At 49.2% G+C, this 12,292-nt stretch overlaps 1 protein-coding gene across 1 annotated transcript in view; it reads right to left on the bottom strand.

Annotated features, from left to right (window-relative positions):
- Positions 1-659, bottom strand: part of LOC124788694 (general transcriptional corepressor CYC8-like) — a 112,366-nt gene extending 111,707 nt beyond the window's left edge. The window contains exon 1 of the mRNA XM_047255975.1: positions 454-659. Within this exon, the coding sequence (XP_047111931.1) occupies positions 454-659 (206 nt within the window). The remainder of the gene's footprint in view (positions 1-453) is intronic.
- Between the last annotated feature and the right edge of the window lie 11,633 nt (positions 660-12,292).

Consider the following 12,292-nt stretch of genomic DNA (forward strand, 5'->3'; position numbering starts at 1 on the left):
ACATATACAAATTTTTAGGTGGCCGCCCGCCACTAACGCTTTTACTGTATCCAACGCCGGACTTAGCTGCAAACCATTGTCTTCATTGAGGGTGCCGTCCGATATTTTGATCTCTACAGCTTCGTTAATTGCGCTGCCCCAGAAGCAACGTGGAGCTGATGAATAGCGCGGACAGTCTGACTGAAATAAAACTGCCCGCGCAAGCCCGGGGTGGCATCTCCGGCGGTACTCCGCAAGGATACCACCCATCGATTGTGCCGTTCCAGCACTAATCGAAGCGCTAGGTTTTCAGGTGCCTGCCTGCCAGCCAGCCAGCCAGCCAGCCAGCCAGCCAGCCAGCCAGCCGAGCAGCAGCGGTCCAGCCGAGCAGCAGCAGCAGCAGCAGCAGCGGTCCCGGCCAGCAGCAGCGGTCCCGGCCAGCAGCAGCGGTCCAGCCGGCAGCAGCCAGCCAGCCAGCTCTCCAGCAGCGGCGGTCCAGCCAGCCAGCCCTCCAGCCCTCCAGCAGCAGCAGCAGCAGCAGCGGCAGCAGCAGCAACAGCAGCGGTCCCGGCCCCGTCCGCGGCAGCAGCAGCAGCTGCGGCAATCCTGCCAGCTGTCGTCAGTGTCAGTGTCAGCGTCAGCAGCGTGTTACTCTGGTCTTCGTCCGTCTTCGTCTTCATCCGCCTTCGTCTTCATCCATCTTCGTCTTCACCCGCCTTCGTCTTTGTCCGCCTTCGTCTTCGTCTGCCTTCGTCTTCCTCCGCCTTTGTCTTCATCTGTCTTTGTCTGTCCTCAGTTTTTTCCTTTCCTTTTCGTCATGTGCATTTTAGTTTATCCCTGTCGTCATGACAGCCCCCACCACCACTACCACCACAGCCCTAGTTTATACTTCCCCCTCCTCCGACACCGCCACCATTACATGGTTTGCCAAGTCACACCCCCGTCTTTCCATCCTTCCTCTCCCTTCGCCCTCACTCTTTGTCGCCCCCTCTCCAGCTTCTTCCTCCCGCTCCTCTCTCTCTGATCCCTTCCCACCACTCCCCCAGCCTGTCACTGCAGTCCAACTCTCCACATCGCCTTCGCCATTACCGCCACCACAGTCGCCGTCGCCGTCGCGTCGCCGTCGCCTTCACCGTCACCATCTTCGGCGCCGACTGCTGCGTCCACGCCGAGACCTGCCCCTTCCCGCCACCTCCCTATAACTCCCGTCCCTCATGTCACCACCCACCCTTCTGCCGCCGTTAAACGCCCTAGTGGCACCACCACCTCCTCCGCTCCCAAAAAAGCCACGCCCCCTCCTCCTTCCCCCGCCCCTCCCCCCAGGATACCATGGATGTCTCCCCACCTGGCCCTGCTCCCTCCGCCTCTTCCTCCACCTCCTCCTCCAGCCCCTCTTTATACAAATACCTCCTCTCCCATGCCGATCCTTCCCATCTCGAGGCCCAGAATCTCTCCCCCCTCCTCCGCCAACACTTCCCTGGTGCCCCCATCTGTCTCCTCACTCCGAGGCAGGATTCCATTCTCATCTCCTCCCCCAGCCCCACCATCCATACTGACATCCTCTCCCGCCTCCCCATCACCCGTTTTGGTCACAAAGCCTCCCTCACCCCTGCTCCTTCTCCATAGTTTATACTTCCCCCTCCTCCGCCAACCCCAACCCCCGCGTCGCCCGCCGACCCTCACCACCGTGATCACTCGGCTCAGTCCGTCGATCACAGAGGAGGAGGTGTTGGCGGAGCTCAAGACACATCCCACGCTGGAGGTACGGGCAGTCCGCCGCATTTTCAACTCGGCCGGCCCCACCCACCTGTTGCTGTCTCCTGAAGGAGGGTGCCCTCCTCTTCAACCAGCGCTATAAGGTCGACCCCTCCCGTTCCTCTCCTCAATCCCTGCGCTGCCAGAGGTGTCTGCGCTATAACACACACCCAACAGCTGAGTGCCGCGAGCCCCCCACCTGCCCGCATTGTAGGCAAGCGCACTTACTCCAGCAGTGCCCTAACCTCCAATCCCCTCCCTCCTGCAATACCTGCAATCTACCCCATCCCACCTACTCCCAAAAGTGTAAAGCCCGACCCCCTCTGACCACTCCTGAACTCACCATCCCTGTCCGTCCTCTGGACGCCCCCACCCCTCCTGGCAATTCCCTTCGTCCCCCTCCCACCGCTGAGGACATCATCAGGTTCCTCACCATTGTCCTACAAAACGTCCACCCCTTCAAGCGCCCTCACACCCTCCAACAAGTCTCCCTCGCCGCCCGTTCCATTTTCCACTTAAAAATGTATGCCACCTACTCCATCAATCAGGCCTATTTCACCTTCTCCCATCTTGACACCCTTGTCTAATTCCCTGTCATGGCGCAACAGCACCGTATCCTTTTCAACAACATCCGCTTCCTTACGGCTAACAAAAACCTCTTCCTGCACACCCTTGCCACCCACCGCGTGGATGCATTCCTCCACAATGAAACCTTCCTACAACCCCACCACACCGTCCACACTTCGCCCTATCTCCTTCACCACTCCGATAATCCCCTCCCGATTGCGCGTGGCGGTGTTGCCATTGGTCACCACCACCACCATATCCCCGTTCGGCTCCAACCTCTCCTTCCTGACACCACCAAACACCTGATCCTTAGTCTGCCCTAACACCCCTATTCCCTTCGACATCCTCTCCCACACTGACCGTACCTTCTCCTCCACCATGATCGCTGCTGACCTCAACATCCATAGTCGTTCCGCCGCCCAGTTATGGTGGTGGCATCGGTTCCTCTCCTCCCTTCAAGCTGACCTCATCCCCATCACCCAGCACACCCATCCCAAATCCAACTCCACTCCAGATGTTGTCCTTTCTTCTCCAACCTCCTTGGCCGCATAACGGTGGATGTCCTGGAGCCTATTGGTAGCGACCATCTCCCTCTCCTCGTCACCGTTTCCGATGGTCGTCGCCCCCGCACCAACCCTCGTAATGACCCTCCCCCTAAGTACATCCATGACTATTCCCGTGCCAACTGGAATGCCTACCAGGATACCCTCTCCACCAAGGTCGGTAGCCACCCCTTCACCTACCACGACCCTGATGATGTAACCCATGCCGCCTCCTCTCTCCAACGGACCTTGTCTGAAGCTGTGGAGGCCCACATCCCTACTGTCACCATCCACCCCCACCATCCTACCTTACTCCCACAGGCCGTCCTCCTCCTCTGTGAATCCCGACGTCTCTACCGTGCCTTCCTCAACATGGTTGACCCAGACACACTACGACGCCACCGGCAACTCCAGTGACACATTCGTAGTTTGCTTGTGGCTAAGAAAAGCCGTGACTGGCGACAGACATGCACCCATTTAAATGCTACCCTACCTATCAACTTGTCCAAGTTCTGGTCAGCCTTCCGTCGCCTGCCTGGAACTAAACCCTGCCCCTACTATCCTCTTCTCCATGATGATCACCCCTTCCCTGACACCCTTAGTAAGGCCAATCACTTTGCCTCCTACCTCTCCGATGTGTTTTCCATCCATGATGATCCCCAGTGAATTACTCCCTCTTCCCGGATGTCTGCGATCAAAGTGACACCTCTGTCCCTCCCCTCGCACCTGATATCCAGTACTTGGACAACATTGCACACACAGAACTCAATGCCCCTATCACTACACAGGATCTGATTGCTAAACTCCGCACAAAACGCAACACTGCTCCTGGTCACGATCGTGTCACCTACTGTCACCTTCGTGAAGCTCCTGCCACTTTCCTCTCCACCCTGGCCAGGCTCTACAATGTAGTCCTGTCCACTGGTTCTACCCCGACCTGTGGAAAACCTCCCGTATCCTGATGTTCCTTAAACATGGCAAACCGCCGTCCGCCGTCTCCTCCTACCGTCCCATCAGCTTTACCTCGGTCTTCAGCAGGGTCCTGGAATCTATCTTCACCCGACGCATCCACCAGCATATCTGCCAGCACCGTCTCCTTCCCGTTACCCAATGTGGCTTTCGGCCGTCCTTCTCTTCCGACGGCCTTCTACTTCACCCCACTCATCTCCTTTCCAACCAGCTTAATTCCCGTCGCTCCGCAATCTCCCTCTCCCAGGACCTCGAACGAGCTTATGACCATGTATGGCATTCTGGTCTCCTCTTCAACCTCCAAACCTTCGCCCTTCCCATTAACTACGTCCGTCTGATCGGCTCCCTTCTCTCCCGCCGTCCTTCCTACGTCACCATCCATAACACAGATTCCTACAACTTTTTCCCCTCCGCCGGTGTGCCCCAAGGCTCCGTCCTCCTCCCCCCCCCCCCACGTCTCTAACTTTTGTATACAGCGGACATGCCGCCGCCATCTCCCCCCGCCCACCATCTCCAGTTTGCCGATGACACCGCCTTCCGTGTCCTTGCCCCCACCCTGCAGCGCTCCCAACACCTTCTCCAATCCCATCTTGACCAGTTCACCACTAGATGCTACCAGTGGTTGCTCAAGGTCAATCCCTCCAATACCCAGGCGATCATTGTAGGCAAAACCACTCCTTCCTTCCGCTTCCTTGATTTCTATCTCACCATCTATGGCCATCCTATCGCCCTCACTCCAACCCTTAAGTACCTTGGCGTCACCCTCGACCGTTGCCTCTACTGGACTCCCCATCTCTGGACAATCCAAGCCAAGGCACGCTCCCGACCATCTCCTCAAGCTCCTTTCCAGCCGTACGTGGGGTCTGGACCCCTCTACCATCCTCCACACCTATAAATCCCTCATCCACCCTATCCTTTGTTATGCCCATCCGGCCTGGATCTCCGCCCACCCCCTACCATTTATAAATCCCTCCAAATCCTTGAACGTCATGCTCTCCGCCTCGCCTATCGCATCCGTCTCCCCTCCCCCACGTAGATCCTGTACGATCTCATCCCCTTCCCCCACCTCCTCCTTTTCCTTGAAAGCATACAGATCCTGTACACCTTCTGCAAACTCAATCCACCTCACCTGCTTGTCTCACCCATCCTCTCCCACCCCTGCCCACTGCCGCGCCTGTATTCCCATGTCCCACCTGGTTTCCATCTCTGAACCCTCCTTACCCTCTCCCAAGGTGGCTTCCACCAGTTCCTCCTTCCTGATGATGTCCTCCTCCCCTCCATCTACCCCTCCTATCAACTTTGATCCTCCCGCCCCCCCCCCCCCCCGCTTCCTGTGTCCTTTCCTTTAGGCACCCTCCCTCCCTTCTCTTTCCTTTTCCCCCGTCCCCTTCCTCCATACCTTTTCCCCTGGGCTTCCCCTTCCCCTTTGGCTTGCCGGTGTGGCTGTGCGGTTCTAGGCGCTTCAGTCTGGAACCGCGTGACCGCTACGGTCGCAGGTTCGAATCCTGCCTCGGGCATGGATGTGTGTGATGTCCTTAGGTTAGTTAGATTTAAGTAGTTCTAAGTTGTAGGGGACTGATGACCACAGATGTTAAGTCCCGTAGTGCTCAGAGCCATTTGAACCAACCAAAACTGCCCACATCCACGCTATATTTTGTATATTTCAGGTACTCTTAAGGCGATATCGTCTTTCATAGGTTTCATTAGTTCTGGGGGTCTGAATACTGATTCGAATTGGTGTCTCTTCAGAAGCGGGCTAATCTTCCCTGCTAGTGCACAATGAACGGCAAAAATGCATGGCAGCGTCATCCTATTGACAGTCGGCCACTTGACAGTCAACCACTAGACTAGCCGAAAGCTCGTGGGTAGTTAACCACTTGTCATGACTTGAAACCCAAGAACATTTTATTAATGGATACCACCACGGGAGCATGCTTTCTTACATATTTAAGAAATTTTAATAATTATTAACTGCACGTTTAAGGTCTTGATAGTATACAAAAAATTAAAGACGTTTAATGGTTACTCTTTCATTGACATATTCATCTCTCGTGGACCCTGCACAGAGCTGAATGTTCGCAAAGTATGGCGGACAAGACGTCTAGTGTGACGTCACAAGTTCGGTACGGCTCTCGTATTTCTCGTGGGCCTGAGGTGTCGGGAGTATTGTGCAGTCAGTGGAGAAACTTAAACAGCAGAATGCATGGGTCAGAAGAACTCAGAAACTTGGAATACGAACAGCTCAGTGTATATCAACAGTGGAGCAAATTCATCACGAATATTGTCATTGTTGTAACTGTATCCTTTTTTTGTTGTTTGTTGTTGTGTATCTGAACTACTCTGCTTCTGGAAGTGCTATCTCATGAAAAGAGTTACCAAATCCATCCGAAACTGTATAACCGTATTGCTGTTAACTTTTATCAATAATTATTAGAAACCGTGACTGTATCCTAAAATTGTCATTTTTAATTCTGTATTGCGCTGTGCAGTTAACAGTGCTACAAGGTGTGATGTCAAAGAACGTGTCTTGCAGTTCCAGCTAACAGAAACTAACAGCGGATAAATTATACATAAAGTTACAAACCTAACTTTGAAAGTATAGCTGTCCTGAAAGCTTCTGCAAAAATGTCCTTCACAGTCACGCATCAGAACTGACTAAATAAAATTCCGAACACTAAATGGCACACTTGCCCGCAGTTCGTGGTCTCGCGGTAACGTTCTCACTTCCCGAGCACGGGGTGCCGGGTTCGATTCCCGGCGGGGTAAGTGAATTTCACCTGCCCCGAGGTGACTGGATGTTGTTTACCGTCTTCGTCATCATTGTCGTCATCATTGATCCCCATTACAGTCGGAGGAAGGCAACGGCAAACCACCTCCACTAGGACCTTGCCTAGTAAGGCTGTGCGGGTCTCCCGCATCTTTCCCCCACTCTCTGGTAACAATTATGAGACTTCATTTACAAATGGCACATATACCAGCACGTAACATTACACTGATAAAATATGAAGTGCACTGTAGCTAATCTGACCGTGCTGATAATTTTTAAACGCAACGCTTAACCGTAAACGATCTAATTGTGTCCTAAATGTAATGATAAACTGAACGTAACGCATATTCATGGCTTATCTTGCAGCAACGGAATCTCGTTACTTTTCGAAAGTGATAAATGCTGAGGTCCAACTCTGCAAAAAACTAACTGAAGAAAATAAAATTTGCCCAAGTGCAGTGCTAGGAAACACAACTATCCTAAGCATATCATGCTTCACCTTGAATGACGGTGTTCCGCAAACTGCAATGTGGCGACACACGATTACAAAACAAATTTCGTGAGGCGACAGCTTAAAGAACTATCTTTACTGAATCATATATTGGTGAATTTGCAACTCTGCGTCCAAGCACATAACTTGGTTTAATCACATTCCGACAATCAACTAACTGCCCTCTTTAAACACAAGGTAAATTACACATGAGCAAGCAATGCAGTAACAACATTCCCTGAATATCTTGGCAGTTTTCAAATTAATCTTTACAAGATAATATTTTCAAGAAGGAGCATCTTGTACGTTCGTATCTCTAAATTCTGTCAGTTATTTCCAGACCGTTTAGAAAAGTGACAAAAACTTGAATCTCTGACTTCCTTTTCAATGAATACGGCAATGTCACGATATGCTACCGACAACCAAAGATCCCATTGGTTGTACTCCGTTTTTGGCGTAACATATCGACTATTGATGAATTCTGTTTGTAAATATCCAAAGAACATACGAAGTACGACACATCGAATAATAGGAGAGCTTACATCTCTTTCTTTGAATACCAAAAATAAGCTAGAAACCTTACCAAGTTGAAACGTGAAGGAACAACCAGAGCTATGTCAAAAGCAAGCAGACCTCGTATACTGCCGGACAAGGACCATCAAACATGTCTGAGGGTGTTTGTAAAAACCGTCATGAAATCAGTGAAAGGAATCAATCGTGAGTTAAAAAGTGCTAACAGTGGTCCAGCTTGCACAGTAACCGCTGGTTGCAGTTGAATGGAATGACGTGTAATCGTAGAACAGCTCTTCACAGACATATTTCTGTCGTCGGTTTTTAGCGACGCTTCAGGTGGTGTGAAGAGAGATGCCACTGGCTGTAAAGGAATGATTGGAGTGCCTAATCACGTTACACAGTACGGCAGTCCGACAGCATATTCCATCTTGGGTATTAATAAACCGCTGTAGCTATGTTTAGGTCACTACCGGTTTCATGACATTAAAAGCCACATCTTCAGGTGAACATACAACCAAAACATTAGAACTGAAAAGCTTTTTACTTTGTACCCAATATTCGTTGTCCGTCAGAACAAAGCACCGCTAAAAGGTGGTTTCTCATTGAATGAAACTGCCAGCTTCCATTATGGTGGGGTAAGACACAGCATGCGGCCGCGACCCAGGCTCACGATTGCGTGTAGACAGAAGAAGAGGCTACATTCACAATATACGGCAGCAGTCCGGCTGTTTTATTCAATAACATACCGCCTTTCAGTTGTGTCTCGTTCGGACGGATAACGAATGTTGGGTGTGAAGTTCCGAGCCTCTTACCTCTAATGTTCTAGCTACACGTTCAGCTGGCGGTGTGGCTTTTAGTGCTATGAAACAGGTAGTTTTTAAAATTAAAAGTTCTGAGGCGACAACTGTAACATTATGAGAGTGCACGCTCTGGTAAAGCATTTGAACTATAACATTCTTGAAATGGACATGCCTGTCCAAATTCCGATTTGAACTCAATGGAACACTTTGGGATTAGTTAGAACGTCGACGTCCCACCGGACCCCAGCATGCAACATCACCATATTCACTGGCTTCCGCTTTTGAGAAAGAATAGGTTGGTATTTCTCCACACGTATTCAGTCACCTACAGAGTTCAAATCGTCATCAAGTCGAAGGATGGACACAAACCATATTAAAATTCGCTAATAGGTTTCCAGTCAATTTTCATCAGATAGTAACACTTTAGTTCCAAGACGTTCTGCGTAGCCTCGGGCCCTTATACACATGCAGGCTACCCTGGCTGCAGCCTAGAGACACGCAGTACAAAATCTGAAACAAAAAGTGTATTAACATTATGCTGTGGGCTCTCTTATAATCGTAAAGGATTCGGACGTTAATATTTTGTGAGGACATGTTCGACAAATTCCCAGTGGCCTCCGGTTAACCATTAGGCACTTCACTTGACAAAGACATTGAAATGCTTAAAACAATCGTTAAAAAAATTGGCTGCTTAAACTGAGATCTGATTTATGGTGTCTGTACTCGTCATTGTAGGCGACTGACGACAGAGCGGAAGTGAAGCTGTGCCTTTAATAAAGCTTGTGTGTACAGTATTATCATGGACCACCGTCACACAGATACTAATCGCCACAAAGAGACGTAAGAATTAGGGAAACAGGAGCTCCAAACGAAAGCTGTTTTCATTTATTTTTAAATCTCATCAATTTATTAAGTCATAGTTTACTAGTAAAATGTTTTGCTATTAAATGCTGTGTTGCAGGAAATTTGTTCGAAAATTGTTCTAATACGCTATTTTTCCAAGTTACTTACCACAGCTTTTCTGCAGCATACTTGCAACACAAGCTTCAGCCAAGGGGGTCTATATATGGTGATACGGCCCTGCATAGTCCACAGTTGAATTTATGTTCGTCTGCCGTAGTTTTTGTAGTGTTACTGAAAGATAGACATCAATGAAACTTATTGTTTAGTTACATTGTGTTTGAGCAATTCAGCGACGCTACTTATTCGCTCCATAAAACTGACCAACCGCTAAAATTTATATAGGTAAGAACCACACTGCAATAAAATTCATTGGGTTTGGGGACTGTCAACCAAATCAAGCAAGAGCTACCCTATCAATAATATGAAAGATGGTTCAAATGGCTCTGAGCACTATGGGACTCAACTGCTGAGGTCATAAGTCCCCTAGAACTCAGAACTACTTAAACCTAACTAACCTAAGGACAACACACACATCCATGCCCGAGGCAGGATTCGAACCTGCGACCGTAGCGGTCGCGCGGTTCCAGATTGAAGCGCCAGAACCGCTCGGCCACCAGCGGCCGGCAATATGAAAGAAGCTGCAATCACTTTAAAACTATAACAGACAAAATTTACACAAAACTAAAGACAGATATTACCCGAAAATCATGGTTTACTTGGATTACAGAAAATGGAAGGGAAATAATATTTGCAATGAGGACAAAATACAACAACGAGTATTATTCTTCCCATCTACATCGAATCACGGTTGCTTGGTCCCCATGTTGAGTGTGTGATGGAAACTCAGTTAGATATTAGAGCCATGTGCTTATTTCCTATAATACATTGAGCCACCACCAGAAAGTCATATTCACCCATTCAATAAAACATAGCCAACAGATAGCACTCGTTGTCGACCATTACCTCTCTGCGCAAGATAAGAGACCGTGCAAAATATTAGCCTATTTTATGTGCCAATATAACATGTATATGTAATAAAACTATAAAAAACAACCTGTTGGATGGTTTTGATGGCCGACTACAGAGTACATAAATACACTGTATTGTAATACGCAGAGGGAAAGAAAAATCACACAATCAAGAAGGAGTTCCGCGACATAAACTACAAGTGGCGAATCTTTCTCTACAATTGAAACATGACGTCTATTTAGATTTCGCGCCAGTCCAGTAACAATGGCGCTAGTAGCACCACTAAGAGGAATCAAGTCTGGTCAGCTTCGAATACACGCTACAACGATTCTGAATGTTTTAAAACTGTGTGCCCGACCGAGTCTCGAACTCGGGACCTTTGCCTTTCGCGGGCAAGTGCTCTACCAACTGAGCTACCGAAGCACGACTCACGCCCGGTACTCACAGCCTTACTTCTGCCAGTACCTCGTCTCCTACCTTCCAAACTATACAGAAGCTCTCCTGCGAACCTTCGCAGGAGAGCTTCTGTAAAGTTTGGAAGGTAGGAGACGAGGTACTGGCAGAAGTAAGGCTGTGAGTACCGGGCGTGAGTCGTGCTTCGGTAGCTCAGTTGGTAGAGCACTTGCCCGCGAAAGGCAAAGGTCCCGAGTTCGAGTCTCGGTCGGGCACACAGTTTTAATCTGCCAGGAAGTTTCATATCAGCGCACACTCCGCTGCAGAGTGAAAATCTCATTCTGGATTCTGAATGTTGTTACTCTTTTAGTTTAGACGCAGTGAGTTGATATTAGTCAAGAATTCCTTGTGGTGACCCGGCCATTATCAACACATTACTGAGCCACATTGAGGGCTCGTAATAGGGCTACGCGTAGCTGGATGTTTGTTCTACGGTACTACAAAACAGTTGGCAGTAATATAGCCACTGTGCATGATTCTGGCAGCGGTGGTCACCCCAATGCACCGTCGCAACAAGGCCAAGTTATGATGGCCACGTGCCACTAAGGAGAGGGAAGGTTACTGTTTTCCCCGTGTGGCCCTTGCGCGTCGTACAGCATTTGCAGCAGCTATGTAAGCAGCAGTTAGCACCAAAATGACACAATAAACTGTTACAATCCGGTTACTTTAGTGTTATCTGCGAACCAGAAGCGCTGTAGAGTGTTTCCCATTGATCCCAAAACACCACCATTCGCCACTTCATTTGTATCCAGTGATAGCTCATTAGAGGGCAGGTTGAAACTCTGTGTTTTCTGATGAAAGCCGGTTCTGCCTCGCTGTCAGTGATGGCGATGTCTTGGTTAGAAAGAGACCAGTTGAAGGCCTACTACCAACGTATCTGTGTGCTTGACGCACTGGAACTTTACCTGGAGTTACGGTCTTTAATCAATTTTCTATGACAGCAAGAGCCCTCTCGTGGTTATCCCGCGCACCCTGGCTGCAAATTGATATGTCAGTCTGGTGATTCGACCTGTAGTTCTGTCATTCATTAACAGAATTCCGGGGTTTTTTCAAATAGGACAACGCTCACCGATATACCGGTGTTGTGTAACCCAACGTGCTCTACAGAGTGTCGACATGTTACCTTGACATGCTCGGTCGCTAGATCTTTCTCCAGTTGAGTACATATGGGCCAACTCCATCGTCATCCACAACCAGCATTAACCGTTCCTTCATTGACTGACCGTGAGCAACATTTGTGGAACTCCATCCCACAAACTGACATCCGACGCGTGTACAACACAATACATGCTCGTTTGCATGCTTACATTCCAATTCCTGTCGCTTACACCGGTTATTAGTATACCAGTAATTCACATTTGCAATGGCTTATCTTGCGCTCACATTAAATACGATCTTTCAGTGTTAATCACTGAAATATGTTACCTATAGAAATGTATTCCCGTCGTTTCGTTACCACACGTTCATCTTTCCCGTCAACGTAAATTGAGAAGTGATATTATATCACTGGGAATCTCAATTTAGTAAAATTTATAATTGACTTTATCGTGAAATTTGACATGCAAATTTCTGCCAGACTCACAAA

Source organism: Schistocerca piceifrons, chromosome 3 (assembly GCF_021461385.2).
Source record: "Schistocerca piceifrons isolate TAMUIC-IGC-003096 chromosome 3, iqSchPice1.1, whole genome shotgun sequence".
Lineage (NCBI taxonomy): Eukaryota > Metazoa > Arthropoda > Insecta > Orthoptera > Acrididae > Schistocerca > Schistocerca piceifrons.